This window comes from Mustela nivalis, assembly GCF_964662115.1.
Source record: "Mustela nivalis genome assembly, chromosome: 5".
NCBI lineage: Eukaryota > Metazoa > Chordata > Mammalia > Carnivora > Mustelidae > Mustela > Mustela nivalis.
In genome coordinates, this window is record NC_139024.1 from 153,991,000 (window position 1) to 154,008,616 (window position 17,617).

A 17,617-nucleotide genomic window follows, 5' to 3' on the forward strand; every position below is an offset into this window, starting at 1 on the left:
GAAAGGCTGCCTCATCTCCATCTAGCTACCAGAGAAACGTTATTCCTTTGCGTCCTCCGTTCCAGGCTCACCAAGAAAATGCAAATCCATAAGGGGTGCGTCTGTCCATCTAAATGTTGCCGAGCGCCAGACGAATTAGATCTGGAATTCTGTTTTCGTGAGCAACCCTCACCCAATTGGAAATGCAATAAATCTCACATGCTTAAGGCAGAAAGCGCCAGGAAAAATATGGAGACTGTCTGTCAAATGATGGCTTGTTTCTGTCCTGGGTGGCTACTCTTCGTCACACAGAGCGGTGACAGCCCACGGCACTCATCCGAGCACCAGACGGAACCAGTGAGAACTCTGGCCCCAGTGAGAGGTAAAGCGTGGCATTCTTCTTTTAATGAAAGAACAGCCATCGCCCCCTTGAGCCCCAACGTGTCCTTGGGCTAGGGTGTGACGTGGAGACCTTCCAACTGGATCTTCCCAGTAGCTGTGCAGTGAGAGGGGAAGAATCATTCACATTCAGACTGTACCGTGTTCACCTCCTACTAAAAACAACTTCAGGATTCTGAACGATCATTTCTCTCACACCCCTCATTAAGTACAGCTTGAATCCATTTTCTTGCTGTTATTTTTCGGTGTTCAATGACTGTGCATAATCCGCCTGTCTCTGTTTTCCATCTGAGATGTCAACACGCTGACCCTCCTCCAAGGCTGCGCACACAGGTTAACGACGCCAGGGAGGACGTCGCACACAGGCGTAGGGCTCAGCACCTTCTGTCTGGTCTCAGCTTCCTAGAGAACAGACACAGCGTCTCTCCCACACATCTGGGCTCTACACAATGACAACGTCTGATGAAGGCCACCGCGATCATGGGAAAAACTCTTGGCTCACAGGCCAGGACGCCTTGGTCATTAACCATCATGGATTACACGACTTCTGGCATGCAGCAGACTGTGGGATACTGGGTCTTCCTATCAGTCTTCAGATCTATAGAATAGAAATTAGAACTTCCATCTATGAACAACACCTACCCCCACGGTGTTTGTGCCCTAAGATGAGCAAGGTAGTTAGAGGTGTAAGGGCTACACAGATGCTTTTTCATGCCGACTTCTCCTCGCCCTCCTTCTGAACTTGCTCTAAGAGTCGGGGCTGCCCCTTCTCTTCAAGGTCTACAGGTGCCCCCGGGGCTGCTTCTTCTGCATCTGACTTTGATGCTCACCTATCAGCTGATGGCCTCGGCAGCTACCTCTGCAAGACAATCTTCCCATTTCCGTCTGGTCCGTGTACACCTACACCCGGTGCCGGACAGGTCCCTCTATCTCCACGTGCACAGCCTTCCCCTCCTCCCTGGTGCTCCCCCAAGATTTACGGACACAGCCATCTACCCAAGCCCCTTGCGTGCCTCCTACTCTGACACGTCCTCCCACGTGACCTCAGCTCACAACCATTCTGTCTCCTACATATTTCTCAAACCATCCTCTCTCCCCTATCCGCCGTCAAAGATCGCCGAGTCCGACACCTCTCCTGTCCCGGTTCGCAGCAGACCACCCTGGGGAAGTCCTCCCCTTGCCCTGCCCCCATCCTCTCGGCCCAGCCCGGAACTCTACTGCACTTCAAGCTCCTGCCTTTGCCTGAGGCCTTCCTCCGGCCACAGACGCTCATTCGGACTGAACGTGGACAGGCCAGAGCAGCCGGGAGAACCACCCTCAACCAGCGAAGGACAGGATTTGGCAGGCAGGTGTCTCGGTGTCTCACCCCTGCACTGGACAGTGTGGAGGTATGTCCCATATGCTCTCCCAGAAGATTCCAGCAGCAAGATGCTAGCTGTCTACAGAGGACCTGGGGCTCCTCTAGAGTACCCCACTCACAAGCTCCCCCCTCTTCTACGTCAGACCCACCCATGCTTCTGGGGTCACCTCCCAAACGAACTTCTTGCACTCAAGTCCTTCTCTGACATCCTCACCTATCGAGAGACGTTTTGGGGAAACCCACGCAGATAAGCAGGAGTGAGAATAGCATCAGATTTCTTAACAGCAGCAATGAAGGACTACATTCAGAACGCTCAGTGACCAGTACTAACAACCAAGAATTCTAGGTCTGTCCGAACTAAAAATTAAACACGAGAGCACGGAGAAGACATTCTCAGACACACGGAATGGGAAGCATCATAGAGTAAGAAATACACTGTGGCCTTGTCTGGGGTTTCTGGCGCAGAGCTCCCAACGTGCTTGTAACTGCCTAATGTGAGCGATGTGAGTACCTTCAATATTTGGTCTTTTATCCGCAAATAGCTCCAGCTCCTGAAATAGTTCCGGAGCAGAGGTGAGACAGTGTCTTGCTATTTATAACAAGGTCTTTCAACCGCATCTGAGTTTAAGCGCACGAGGTGACTTCCAGTGAGCTCCTAAGGACGGGGGCTGGTGGCCAGGAGAACCAACCATGTGATTTGGAGGAAGCAAACTTCCGGTCGCATCGCCCACCCCCACACCTCCAGGGAGGGCTGAGGGGCTGGAACGAGGTCATCACTCACGGCCATGATCTAATCAAGCGTGCCTTCCTCCTGAAGCCTCTATTTACAAACCCGACACGGAGGGGTGTGGACAGCTCCCAGACTGTCTGAGGCACAGAGATACAAGAAAGGCCCAGAAGCCCCACGTCCCCTCCCCTACTACTTATCCCCGCACGTCTCTCCCATCTGGCTGCTCCTGAGTTTTATTCCCCCCATAAACCAGGGAGCTGGTAAGTCAGCTATCTTCCTGAGTTCTGTGGGCTGCGCTAGCAAACTGTCAGATCCATGGAGGGGTCCTGGGAACCCCCAATTAACAGCTGGCCAGTCAGACGTACAAGAAGCAATCTGAACTCTTGGTTGGCATGGGATTTCCTCACTCTGACCCAGGACCCCACCTCCAAGAGGGCGCCACACCCCCTCTCTCTCCCCCTGCCATGAACTCTCCTTAAGGCCCCTCGTAGCCAGTAAGGGAATGAACATGGTGAGGCAGGTGCCAACCTACAGTGGCCTTGCCACCCACCAGAATTCTCGGATCTGTTGGAAACCAAGAGCCTTCAAAAGCATGCTGTCGATACTCTTTGGCCATCGCTAATAAACGTGGTATTGGTCTTTCTGCACACACACAGACCGTTGTGAACTCACACCGGGACACTGCTCATCCGTGGGACAGCGGACGACACTCCTGGGCTCTATGGCCCGGATGCGAGGTCCCATAGGCCCCAGACAGCATCCCACAAGAGACCAGAACAGCGGGTCCCAGCCTTGGCGGCCAGCAGCTCGTTGGATCAAACGCAAACTTCCTAACCCTGCAGCACTGGGGTTCCTTTATGAGCAAGACGGGGCTGGTACTAACAGTAATGCCGCCTGAGTCCTAGGGCTGCTCAGAGGACTAACGAGACCGTAAACCCACGGTGCTCAGTCCGTCGGGAGCTGCTTCCATGAGCTGTGGCTCCGATCAGAAGCCCACGGAGAGGTGTGTCTCGCTGGACCTTCATCAGAAATCCCACATGCCTTGCAGCCCCTCAAGGAAGGGGTGCCGTGTGGCTCCACAGCCCAGCGCCCCTCACGCTGGGCTCCGCATGACCGTCCTCCTGCCAACACACTTCCACCACGGGGACCCAGAGTCCCAAGAAGCAAGGGACATTGGCACCAGAAGGGCTCCGCAGACCCTGCAGCAAAGACCGTGGCTTCGCTCTGCGTAACCCAGCACTTCCCGGGCTTGCACTGGAGCTGGGCGCTCTTACTGCGAGAAAACCCTATTCAGAGCACGCAAACTGCTGCTCCGCGGAACCCACTCTAGGAAGCCACTATAGTTCCCTGGCTGGGAACTCTACCTGGGGGTCGCCCAGGTGCTCTGGGTGAGGCTGAGGGGTCCTGGGGCAGTGCAGAGCGCCAGCAGCCTCTCCAAGGTCGTAGGAGCTGTCCTCAAAGACCTGGGCAGTAGTCGCCTGTTTCTCACGGGGTAAAAAACCCTTTGTGTTGGCACCCTTCCCAGTAAGCACCATGAAGCCCGGGAGACAGCCTCAGTCCAGAGGTGACAAATGTGTGCTTTGAACTTGGGCAGGGGCAGAAGGGACCTGTCAGCTCCGCAACCCGTAAAACACGCTTTTCAGTATGGACGAAATTTTCTTTCTCTTTTTTTTTTTTTTTTTTGTTTGTTTGTTTTTTAATTTTTTTTTTTTTTAAGATTTTACTTATTTATTTGACAGAAAAAGAGAGAGAGAGCATGAGCAGGGGGGAGGGGGAGGAGCAGAGGCAGAGGGAGAAGCAGGCCTCCCGCTGAGCAGAGAGCCCAACATGGGACTTGATCCTGAAACCTTGGAATCACGACCTGAGCCAAAGGTGCCCCACGTCCAGGTGCCCCCCGGACAGCATTTTCAAGGGAATGTTACGTTGCCTGACTTCAGAGAGACAATTTGGTATTATCATCCAGGAGTATAAAATAAGAATAAGTGGACAGCTTTAAACCTACAAAGCTCAAAGGTACTTTGCAGATATTTTCTCACTATTTTTACACCCCCATGGCAACGACATGCTACGTGGTGATTTGCAACACTGGTTATATCTTATTTTGAAAACAACGGGGTTCCTGAGAAGAATAAAAATAGCATTCGTACCTAAAACAGACCCCGGTGTCCAGAGGCAACCCCGCGTATGGTATGAGTGGGGAAAGCTCCCGGCCCTGTCTGTAGCACCACGCAGTATTAAGACTAAGCACGTGCAAGCAGAAATGCTATTTGCCCCACAGAAAAGAGGGATACAGAGGTGGATCAGCAAGAAGGAAAAACGTGCCAGCGCCTAGCACATAAACACACTTCAGCATCTGCGAGGGGTAAATGGAGTTTGGTCATTGGAAAGGAGACGGGAATTGCTTCTACCTTACTGAGGATGGTATCTTGGTCAAGGTTTAATGCTGGTCCCCAGGAGAAACCAGGCTAGTGCTGAGCAGTTAGCACAAACGAGAGGGAACGGACGCGTCCTGCAGATACAAAGCGCGGTACCAGGAAGCACTCAGTCCCTGTTTACTGAAGACAGGACCATGGCATTCTCCGAAAGGGGGCAGGGCTCCTAAGTCCATCAGGAGCAGCCAGATGGGAGAGATGCACGGGGCAAGAGGAGGGGACGTGGGGCTTCTGGGCCTTTCTTGTATCTCTGTGCCTCAGACAGTCTGGGAGCTGTCCAGACCCCTCCGTGTAGGGTTTGTAAATAGAGGCTTCAGGAGGAAGGCATGCTTGATTAGATCATGGCCGTGAGTGATGACCTCCATTCCAGCCCCTCAGCCCCCCTGGAGGTGTGGGGGTGGGCGATGGGACCAGAAGTTTGCTGCCCCAGAATCACATGGTCCTCCTGGCCACCAGCCCCCGTCCTTAGGAGCTCACTGGAAGTCAGCTCATGCGCTTAAAATTAAACTCAGATGCAACTGAAAGACCTTGTTATAAATAGCAAGACACTGTCTCACCTCTGCTCCGGAACTATTTCAGGAGCTGGAGCTATTTGCGGATAAAAGACCAAATATTGAAGGTACTCACATCGCTCACATTAGGCAGTTACAAGCACGTTGGGAGCTCTGCGCCAGAAACCCCAGACAAGGCCACAGTGTATTTCTTACTCTATGATGCAGAATGCCTGTTCTACACATTTCTAGCGCTCTCGGACTTGTAGTAAAATATGACCCACATCCCACAGTCCACACTGCCTCTGAGATAAGTCACTGTGGATGAAGGAACGAAACACGCATGTGTCTCTGCCCAAAGGTGAGCGGGAGGCAGCAGACACCCACAAATCCGAAATCTAACCGCCGCGCCTTCCAATCAATGCCCTGCTTTGGGAATGCATCCTGGCACCTTCTTAGAGACTTTCTTCCCGCCCCGACCCCCCTCAGAAGGTGAGGCTTGGGGGCACACATGCGGACTCCTGCCTCCTGTTCTATTCTTGGAGCCTCCTGGGCCTGAGCTGGTTCTTCTGCTGAACCCAAGCAACTTGAGTTTCTGCGCCCCGTGATCGGACTGTGGGGACGCATGGCAGCAACGCACCAGCCCCGGGGCGGCACAGCAAAGCACGCGCAGATTGTAGAAAATTCAGGCGTACGACCGCTCAAGGGCAGTCCCCCGGCCAGGTCAGAATATTCAGGCTTCCCCTCCCTGCACTGCACCTGCCCCATGAGTCATCAGGAATCTGAACATGGTGAGTTCCTTAGGAACCATCACAGAACGATGCTGAGAATAAGCCACGAATGGAGTCAAGTGAGATACTGGTGTAGTTGTGTGTGTGTGTGCGCGCGCACACGCACATTCTCCCATCCACAGAGTCAAACAAACTTCAAAAAAAACAAGTCTTGTTTTTGCTTACATTTTAAAATTCTGCTTTAAAAGGAAAAGCGTTTATAATGATCCATGATCCATGATCCCTGATCAGTACCACATACGCCGCAGCGGACAGACCCGCCCGCAGAAAGCAGCCTTTCCTATCTTTCCAAGGCGCCCTAAATCCACTGTATTTCCTGTGTTCCAAAGGGTTTAAAGACGCTGATTTTTTTTCACATGGAAGACAGTTTAAATATCAATGAATGCAATCAATCCCAAAATACAATTTCAAGACAATCATCATAACTACTTTGCTCACTGGTGGAAAGGGTATCTCAAGGCATTACGAATCAAGTGGAAAGTGTACAGAAAACAGGCTGGCCAGTTAAGCCGGTATTTAAATGCAGCACTAAAAATGCATTTCACACCCAACTTCATCCATCACCAAGCAATTTTACTTTGCATCTTGGCTACCAAAAGGAAATGGGATTTGTTTCCCTGAAGAAATATGTCACAGCTCTGCCTGAATTATTAAGCTTTACTATTACGGAAAGAAACAGAGTAGGAAAGGAGGAAAAAAAAAAAAAAAGAAAGAAAGAAAGAAAAGCAAAAGAAAGAAATAAAATTAGAGCCAGGTTGCCCTCTACAGACAGACACTAGCACTGTTCATTCATTCAGCACTAGACACCCAAATATGAGTACACAGCAACATTAACTAAAGACAACTAGTATGACTAAGCCCTCATGATAATAAAAATCAAGAGAGCCTAAAAGAGTCTCTTCTTATTAACATGAGAACAGTATATAGGTAACAAACACTGGGCCGAAAATTTGCACAATTTAACATATGCTATGAGATGATCCGGATATTCATTCTAACTCTAAAATTTAACACTTTGAAAGAAAATTAAATCGACCACTTAATTCCAAATGTAAAATATGGGCAAGTAGAAAAAACTATGTTTCATCTCTGACATCAAATTCTTGCATTGTTTATTGGATTATTTGTATATATTGCAAAACGATCACCACAGTTAGTCTAGTTAACATCTGTTACCATAAGGACTCTTCACACGTACTCTGTTAGCAAATTTCAAATACACAATATGGAACTAAATTCTTGAATTTTTTTGCTCCTTATCTTGACTCACCACGCACCTTCTCTTTCATTTTGCTTACAGTCTCATTGCTTTTACTTTTCTAGACACCAAGAGCCCTCGTGAGAGAGGACTAGCCAAAAGCACACACTTAGATCTAATGACTAGAATAAAGGACATTAAAGTAAAAAAAAAAAAACAATTGCAAGGAAAAAATTGCAAGGATAAATGAATAGGAAGCTGAATTAAGGAGTGCAAAGAAGAGGGCTCTGACACTATAACCTGGGAAATTCCTGTAGCCAAAGACATCTGAATGGAGATCTTGTAGGGGGAAAGAGCTCAGTTGGACTTAAGCTAATACCCTTAAATTTGTCAAGTGACAATTTAGTCTACCAAACTGTACAAAATCTTCTTTTTCATTTTCCCTGGGGGGAAAAATGTTTTTGGAAGCCAAGATTCTTTTTCCAAGCTACATGTTATTTCTATCAAGAGGAAAAGATACAAAATGCTTCATCTCAACTCTTACATACATTTCTGGATCATGTAAGTTTCTTACTGGGTGGGGGGGGGGGAATCCACTCCCTCAAACTGCCACTTGAAAGACACTAACAGGGGATGCCTGGGTGGCTCAGTCAGCTAAGCATCCGCCTGGGGCTCGGGTCATGATCTCAGGGTCCCAGGATCAGGTCTCACATTGGGCTCCCTGCTCAGTGGGGAGCCTGCTTCTCCCTCTCCCTCTGCCCCTCACCCCCACTTGTGCACATGCTCTCTCTCTCTCTCTCTCTGTCTGACAAATAAATCTTAAAAAAAAAAAAAAAAAAAAAAGACGCCAAAGAGGTCCAGCAGTTAGAAGCTTACATTCTGCTCATCCCAAAAAGACACTGAAAAACAGACACTTAAAATAGGCGATTATCTAAAACAACTGCCAGGCTCTCCCCAGACAAGGGAAGAACAGTGATGACCCTCCGCCTTTTCTGAGCACGTTAATAACATGTTTCTTGTTATTTCCACCCCACGGGTACCATTGTTGAAAAGTAAGAATATCTACGAAAGCAAAAATACTGATCACTTGACTTTTCAGTCAAGGTCCCTCTCCAGTGCGAGAGGAAACTGCGGACGTAACCTCATTCGGCATAATTTCTGCAAATGAGAATGAAAGGTCCCTTTTCTTCTGAGAAGCAACTACTGAAACTCAAGACTTTAAAATATACATATCAGAAGGAGGAATGGGGATTTTTCACAGGCCGAGATGAGCCTCACAGAAAATAACACACATTTTACAAGAGTCTTTAAAGAAAAATGTTTGTGAAAAGTTTCAAAGTATTACAGAGGCCTATTTCGTGCCTCCAAACTTTCGTTACCTGATGTTTATTAAGGGTCTCCTATTTATCAGACTTGTGCCAGTGGTTGCGAATAAAAATACAACAGCTAGTAAGACCCAACCCAGAGCCAAGGGGGTATCACAACCTGGTACATGGATTAAAATAAAGCCTCTGGGGGCGCCTGGGTGGCTCAGTGGGTTAAGCCGCTGCCTTCGGCTCAGGTCATGATCTCAGAGTCCTGGGATCGAGTCCCACATCGGGCTCTCTGCTCAGCGGGGAGCCTGCTTCCTCCTCTCTCTCTCTGCCTACTTGTGATCTCTCTCTGTCAAATAAATAAATAAAATCTTTAAAAAAAATAAATAAAATAAAATAAAATAAAGCCTCTGTGGGTTTCAATCCTCAAGGTATGGCCTATGCCTCCAGGCGAGCTTTGTTCCCTTGGCACCTGCCATAAAATGTGCATTCAGTAAACATTCGTTGCCCACAGGGGACCCTGGCCTCCCCTGTTTCATAGTCATCTGCGAGGGATTATATGACCTAACGATAAGCAAATTTACAAGCTAAATCTCAGTATGAACCCACGTTTTGCAGAGAACTGATGGGCCCCCCAAAAGCGGCTTGCCCGAGGTCCATCGCAGAGCTGTACCAGGACCCCGCCTTCCAGCCGGTCTCCCTCCCTGGAACCATGTGAACCCCCCTGCATTCCACCTCCTCTTTGTAACTGGTTCGTCACGCAGGCTGTTCCTCTCGGTCTCGTGTAGCTTTCCCACGACCCCTGTCACCTGCCACATCCTCTGAAGTCCCACAAGTTCAGGGGTCCCCTTCCCTGGGAGGCCCACGGTATCAGTCCTTCTAACGTGACTCTTCACATCGACTTCGCAAGAAACTGAAGCTCCCAGTGGAAGACAGTGAGCTGGCCATGAATCCGAAACAACAGGCCACCCGTCCACCTCCCTCTGCCCCGCGTGTCCCCCGACAGATGTATGAGGGGATCTCGGGGCGAAGGAGAATCAGTCCCTCCGTGGGGCTGTGGCCCAGCCAGCCCTCCACCCCTCCACCCCTGCGGGCTCGCTGCACGGACACCACACGTGGAATGAAACCAGAAACAGCCAGTCTTCCCAAAAGTTCCCATGAGAGTCTTCCCACGCAAGTTCACAATTCTGACCGCACAAATCTCGTACTGATGAAAATGTTTAAAAACTTATTTTACAGCCTCTCTTACCTGGACAGAACTAATCTGGGGACACGTTATCATCCTACTGGTAAAGTTTACTGGATGTGTTGTATTTTCTTGGGTATCGGTAAAATTAGGAAAATATCTTTTTTGGACAAAGGGATATGCGACTGAAAGTGACCTGTGATCAATGTGGACACGGGTCGTAGATACACAAGTAGGAGAGACCAATGTCAACAGCAGTTAGCAAGCACGCTAATCAAGCTCTTTCAGTAGAAGAAAAGGCTAACAAGATTTACCTTTTTTATATGAGACCAGCACAAGAACTTATTTTACCTCAAAACACGTGTTCTTATACACAAGCTCTAAATATAAACAGAAATTTTGTGGGAAAAACAGAAGAATCTTTCCTACTCAGAGTCTCCTTTGAAAACGCTCCTTAAGGACAATAAGGAGTATCTTCCGTGGGTCCAGAGAAACAAACAGATCTATTTAAGAATTAAAAGCGTATCACAGCCTTAAGATGATAATCCATAAAAATATAATAGTAGCGAGGACAAACTTACCACCGTTTGGACTTATTTGTGGTGACTTCTTTAACTTGACATTCTGTTTCCCTTTCTTGGGTTTTTCCAAATTCACCTCCTCTTTTTTCCCTTTCCTCTTTGGGGGCTGAGGGGACGTGTGGTCGCTGGATCCAACCGTTGACTTGGATTGACGATCATTTCCCTGAGTGGCAGAAGACCAGACACTCAACCATGGGCTAATGAAATCCCAAAGTGACTCCTAGTCGATGTAAGTCATTGACTGGCGGTCAGTGGGGCGGACGTGGGAGATGGGTGTGTTCTGTGGATTCCCCAATCTCCGTTTCAATATGTACATTAACTTTTCCTGGGGCCAGAAGGGCCTAGCTGAGGCATGAGAATAAAAATAGCTAAAAAGTACTGAATACTTAACCAACACCAGACCTTCTATAAAATCATTTCAATCCTCCCAACCGTGAGACAGGCACTTCGCCCACTGTGGAGAGGAAGAAATGAGGCTTAGAGGTGGGGTCTTGCCCAAGGCCATGGGGCCAGCAAGGCCACTGCCTTAACCATTCTCTCCCTCCTGTGACTTCCAGGAAAATCTACTGGATGAGGAAGGGTGATGACAGCCCTCAGCTGGAAACTTAATCTAGACACACTTTCTTAACTAGTGGCCGCTGTGAATATGCAGCTGTCATCCTACAAGGAGACACACGCTGTCCTTGCAGACGTCCGCAAACACGGACTCTTCGGTTGCTGATTCCAAGCTCCCTGTGAATCACAAATCCGGAGCCACATGGACTCGATAGCTCAAGACCATGCTCCCGCAAGGCAACCACCCATGGGCATATGTTCAGTGGTTGCCTGTGGCCTCCACGTGCCTCTGGAAATGAAGACCTTGCTTCTACAAAGGAGGCTCTTCAGCACGATGATGGTGAGGTTGAGTTTCCCCAGCCCAGCAACAGTTCCTGGGGCAGGGTAGGGGGGCCTGGTACGTAACAACCATGAGAGCAGTGGCCACTGTGAACACCCAAAGAACAGGTGTGCTCCGACTCTGTCCCAGCTTCGCCACTGCCACAGCAAGAGCCTCCCTCCCAACCGGACAACCTGGTCCTTGGACGCTCAGGTGCTAAGCCCACCTGAGTGTCTCGCGTGCATCAGGTGTGAGGCTGCAGGACACAGAAAGAAGGCAAGTTTTAGAGACCAAAATTCATGGCTCAGAGCCACTCCACTGCCACTAACCACCTATGGGACCTCCGACTGACTAAATCCTGCCTTCTTTAACCACTTCCTTCCCAGCTGAGTGGGCTAACAAACCCACCTTTAGGTCTCTCATGAGGAAGAAATGGTAACATTTATAAAACAACCAGTCAGCGCCTGTGAGACAGTGTACACTCCAAGAGCAGCAGAGTGCTTTCTCCAAGAGAAGAGTGAATTTCTCTTTCCTTAAAAATCATAGGCAGCTCACACCATATTGGGTGAGATCTTTATGCAACATCTGTACTGGGCTAGGATCTGAAAATAAATGTAGTAATATCAAATAAACAAATCTGCCTAGAAACCCATTATAACTGCTCATTTTAAACATTTATATATTCAGTCATCCAGAAGCATTTAAATGGTTTTAGCCATCACCCAATTAAGAATAGAAAAATTCACAGCCTTACAAATGAAGTTATTTATGCTATTTTGTCGGAGCCTACAAGAAAATGAATTATGCATAGATTTATTAACAGTATGAAAACTTGTCCAAATCTATAACATTCCCTTTGCATAATTTAATTTCCCATTCCAACTGCAATTTAAACATACGCTTCCATTTAATTATCGCATTAACTGCAACCAGGGTCGTCACTTATTTTCTCTCCTTTCTCTCAAGGTCATGGGCTGCCTGGCAGAAGAAACCGATCCCGTGACTCTAGGGGGGCGTCCACACCCGTCCTCCAGGTCTCCTGTCCCGGTCTCTTTCCCATCATGTCTATTTGTCCCACAATTCTGAAACTTTGGAAGCCTTGACCGAGCACAGCCCCCCTTCCAGCAGGCCTACCAGAAGGTTCAGAGATGCTGTGGAACTTTCGAGAACTAAAATGGAGCTCAGTGAGGGAGAGCCTCTGGTTCTGGGCAGAATGGTCCTACACGGCTCGCTGGGAAAAGGCGTTTTCCCAAACCGTGTATGACAAGGACAGAGCGGAGTTGTGCCCGGGAGTCACACAGCCTGAAAAGTCAGCTCTCTCACGGACTACGCAGGAAGTGCTGATCTGCTCCGTTTCTGGTAAGGACACTCAAAAGGGCTTATTCTGGAGCATTGAGAAAGCCGGGTGGATGCCAGCAACGCTACAGGCTTTGGTAACGGACCCTCATGCACGGGGTTACTGAATCATGACTGATCGCAGGGCGCTCTGTGAGGCCAGCATTAAGCTAAAAGAAGGGGAGGAATTTGTTTTGTAACTAGAAGATCGGAAACAATTTAAATGCCTGTGCTTTTTAACAAAGACAAAAATGTTGATTCATCGGGATGCCTGGGTGGCTCAGTGAGTTAAGCCTCTGCCTTCGGCTCAGGTCATGATCTCAGGGTCCTGGGATCGAGTCCTGCATCGGGCTCTCTGCTCGGCGGGGAGCCTGCTTCCCTTCCTCTCTCTCTCTCTGCCTGCCTCTCTACCTACTTGTGATCTCTGTCTGTCAAATAAATAAGTAAATAAAATCTTTAAAAAAAAAAGTTGATTCATCTAAAGTGTCAATAATATGAAATAAATATGTAATAATGATACAAAAAGATACAAGTTATATAAGTTATAGTCATATTTATTTACATAGTTACATTATATATATATTCATATTTATTCACGTAATTAATTATATAAATTATAGCTGGTCTACAAATAAATTGTGGAGGGTAAGAGGACAAAGGAATGGAGAGGGGGGTTTTCCTTCCTTTTTTGAGACTTCCACATGGGACTTATAACCTGGATACATAAATGGAGAATTGTGGCTACTTTGGGGGTATAGGAAATAAAGGAGTTTTGCCTTTCTCAAACAGCTTTGCAGGGTGATAAAACAGTATTAACGAGTACTTCTCACGTGCTAAATACCATTTAACACAAATACGGTATTACTGTCACCATTTTACAGGTACAGGGGAACTTACTTTCTCAAGGTTACCCAGGTCTGGTTTTCCTAGGCCACAAAAGCTTCCTGATGCCAAGACACTGCAAATATTCACTACATGGCGTGATTCCCTGAGAAGGCCACCGGGAGGTGACAAACCGTGGCTTTACGCCAAAGCAGAGCTGACCAGGAACGTGGCCCCAAACTCAGGCTGGCATTTCTCTCCCTGACATCTCTGGCGACGGCTCGTGCGCAAAAAGCCTTTTTATCTACACTGGACTCAGTTTCCCAAAAGGCAAAATGGAACTTCGGGAGCATCTGGAATTTATCTCGCTTTACAGTGACTCTGTGCGACGTGGAGAGTTGTTTGTTTGTTTGTTTTTACCAGAACTTCAGCGATGACAATATTCGAGTCTGTCAACTACAGATCGCCAAGATTCAACGGCCACAGGGTAAGAAGAGCCACGAACTCGGGCTTGACTTCCGACGGTGCCTGAGTTTACACATCTTCCACGAGGGGGCGCCCTGATCCCGCACCGTGTGCCCGGGCAGCCTCCCGATGTCGGGGGTGGTTTTCACACCACGTAGACTTTAACACCATCTACTTCCACCCTCCTTTTGTTTTCAAGGCCAGAACTCCAAGCTAAAATTACCCTCCGTTTGCTCCTATCTGTGATTCCCCCAGCACGAGGAGTCTGGGTAGGGAACGGCTTTCTGGGGCCATCCTGCTCTGCACGGGGCTGTTCCTGGGCTGCTCTGCCAGGGTCTGCCTGAGCCCGGGAAACCCCCTCACCACCCACACTCCCTACCACGGGGTGGGTGCTGCTGGCCCACCGGCAAGGGCCCCCTGCGTGCGCTCTGGAAGCCTTCCCTTCTTTCCCCACTAAGTTCTCTCAGGCTCCCACCCCCTCTCCCCTTCCTTAGGCAACACAGCAATTCCTAGAAAGCTTTGCCAGAAACGAATTCCTAAAAATCCAGTTCTGCATCTCCCCTGACTTGAATCAGCATTTCAGGGCTGCCTTTCCTGCTGACTCGGGGGTGGCCCCCACCATCCCGAGCAAGGTCTCCCCCGACCCCTTCATGCACACCCCCACTCGGTGCCAAGCAGTGAACGATCCTAAAAACATGCATGTTCTCCAGGGACCCAATTAATTAAAGGACAGGAGTAAAATAATCCTTCTGTTTAAAAAAAAAAAAAAAAAAAAAAAAAAAACCAAGACTGACTTTGGAATTGTCCAGGGCGATGGTCCCTCTGTGGGGCTCATCGTCCGCTTTCACCCGCGCCACACGCCAGGTTCATGAGGGCCTGCGTGTGTCAGGCGCATCTGCCCCTCTGCTCGGATACAGCCTCCTGGAAGCGGCCTGCCCCCAGCACCCAGAGGACACCGCCCTCCTACTGCCTCTTCCCACACCCGGATGTGTTCCGGCTCATCCCTGATCAATACCAAGCGTACTGCGTGCTTGTCTTTCTCCTGCTCTAGAAGGTCCGATCCATCCCCTTACTGTTTTCTCTGCATTCACGACCTCCCTCCCCCACAAGCACTCCAAAGTGCCCAGGACGTAACATGTGCTCAGCAAATGCCTGCTGGGTGAATGCGCCCGTCAGAGACCACGGTGACAAGATCCTCTAGGATGAACTGTCACAGATGTCCATCTCGCCTGTTACCCCGTCCGGGACACCTGCGCCCCAGGCCTGGGTCCAGCCACCTCCCCCACCCCGCCTCCTGCTTCGGTTCTCCCCTGACCCCCTCCCTGCAGACACCACAGCCGGAGTGAGCCTCAGACGTGTATGTCCAACATCCTCCTCTTCTTCTCTCCTAACCCTCAGACGGTGTCCCATCGAGGAATAAAATCCAAACTCCTAGCTCGGAGTCCACAGACCCGGCCCGACGCGCCTCTCCCATCTCAGACCACTTGGTCTTCTTCTTCCCTCCTCCCCTGCCAAGAAGCCACCAAGGGCCTTTGTGACCATTGCCGCCGCCACAGAGGCTCTTCCCGGTCCTGCCCCACCTTACAGGACCGGCTCCTTTACGTCATTAAGGTCTCAGAGAATTTTCTACCAATTTGGGCCTTGCTTCATTTTCCCCCTAGCGCTTAGCACCAGGTGAAATGATGTGTCCATTTGCTTAGAGGTGGAGAGTGTCTATGGCCACCCTTCCTCCACCACAACCCACCCCACTAGCGCTAAAAGGAAGGTTTCGTGAGGTCTGAGACAATCTGTTTGCCACTGCGAGCCAGTCCTTTAAAGTGGCTCCAATTAAAAAAAAAATTTTTTTTAATTAAAAATTTTTAAATTTTAAAAATTTAAAGAATTTTTTAAAAAAACAAAATAAAAAATAATAAAAATTTAAAAATAAAGTGGCTCCGAGCACCTTAGTAATTGCTCAGAAGTATGTGTCAGATGGCCCTCTGAACAAGCAGACGGACAGACGGATGAAAAGACAGAACACTCTTGCAGTGTGTGGGAAGAGGCAAACCCTACTGGTATTGTATTTACGTCAGAGCGTGGAAATATAATTTTGAGTCTTTGCTTTCTATGAGGACACATGTCATGTGGCTGAGCCTTTCCTCCAAGGTCGTTTCCCCAGAGCAGGCCTGTCCCGACCGACCTACCTAAATAGGTCCTCCTTTCGTCGGCTCCTACTGCTCTGCACTTTTCTTTCAATCCTACTACACCTTGGAATTATATACCGCCTTCTGGAATTGTTAGTTGAACCTTGTTCTCCCCCAAGTGTAGCTTGCGTTCAGAGCGCCCTGTCTTTTTCTGCTCATCTCCAGCTCCCGGGGGCTCTGTTCTGTGCCAGAGATGCAGGAAACTCCATTTACCCTTAAATGAAGCAGGATTCACGGCACAGAGTCTAAGTAACTTCCAAACAAGCGAGAGAACAAGGAAACTACAGGGACGTGCCTCTTGCCCATGAATTTTCAAGCAGGAAACACACTGCACATTTTTAATTAAAAAAAAAAAAATTTAGACATTCCAAACCTCAGAATAATAAGCACATCATTCCAAAGTCTGCTAACTGTGAATGCAAAGAGTTGAGTTATGGTCTCGGTTCTGACGCCAACTTTCTCAGCTGACCTCGGGTCAGTGATGAAGTCCCCGGGGTCTCTGTCTGACCACCACTCCTGAAGCGGCATTGAGGGGGTCGATAAGCCCACACACGCCCAGTAGACAAGAGAATTCTGCCCCAAAATCCTGAAGAAGAGCGAGAGGACAAAACTTCCAAACCCTACATTCACAGGTTTGGCTTAGCTTCGATAGTGGCTAAAATCGATCTTTGAGCCACTGGAACATTCTCTCTCCTCCCTTCTCCTCTGCAGACCCATGCTGTCAGGCTGCCTTGGGGCTGGGTCCTCTGCGGCCCACGTGCGCCCTCTCCAGGCTCCCCCCGGAACAGCAGGAAGAGGGCTGCCCCCCGCGGGGTGCCAGGAAGGAACAGCAGAGCCAGGTCTGTCCTCCAGCTATGACCACCACGCGGACGGACTTGCGATCGTCACCCCGGGTCCTTGTCAGGCCTCCGTCTCCACAGTTACAGCTGCACACTCCCAACTGGGTTTCGTGCTGACCCCCCCCCCCACTCAGTATGTTTGAAGTTGGGCAGGTCATCACTTCCCGCGACGGCCCTCTTCTTGGCCAGCCAGTGTCGCCCTATTTTCCAGGCGATCCAAGCTCGAGAACTCACAGCTATCTCTGGGTCCAAGTTTTCCTTAACCCCCCGTGTCCTGTCACCAAGAAAGTCCTCCGTCTCTTCAAGGGCAACAGGTGCCTCCTTGGCCTGGCTCTTTTTCCACCGGACGCCAAGGCTCCTGCTCGCAATGGCCGCGTGACAGACATCTCTCATCCGCAGCCTCTCACCATTTAAGCCCTTCTACACAAAAAAGATCCAACCTTCCTAGAATGGATTTGGGTTCACACTCTCACTTTGAGGAAGCCTTTGTGAGCTGCCCTCAACTCCGGGATAAGGACTAGACTCTTGGTTCTGACATTCAAGGCCATCTGAAATGGCCACCACCTGCCACTCCAGACATACCAGCCCCCACACACACTCCTGAGCAGCTCCCTGTCCCCCGGGGTCATGGGCGTGAGC

At 49.3% G+C, this 17,617-nt stretch overlaps 1 protein-coding gene across 3 annotated transcripts in view; it reads right to left on the bottom strand.

Annotated features, from left to right (window-relative positions):
• The window catches only part of DCDC2 (doublecortin domain containing 2), a 135,609-nt gene that overhangs the window by 70,977 nt on the left and 47,015 nt on the right, over positions 1 to 17,617 (bottom strand). For all 3 annotated transcript variants that reach the window (XM_082731486.1, XM_082731488.1, XM_082731487.1), the window contains exon 8: positions 10,461 to 10,623. In XM_082731486.1, the coding sequence (XP_082587612.1) occupies positions 10,461 to 10,623 (163 nt within the window). The remainder of the gene's footprint in view (positions 1 to 10,460; positions 10,624 to 17,617) is intronic.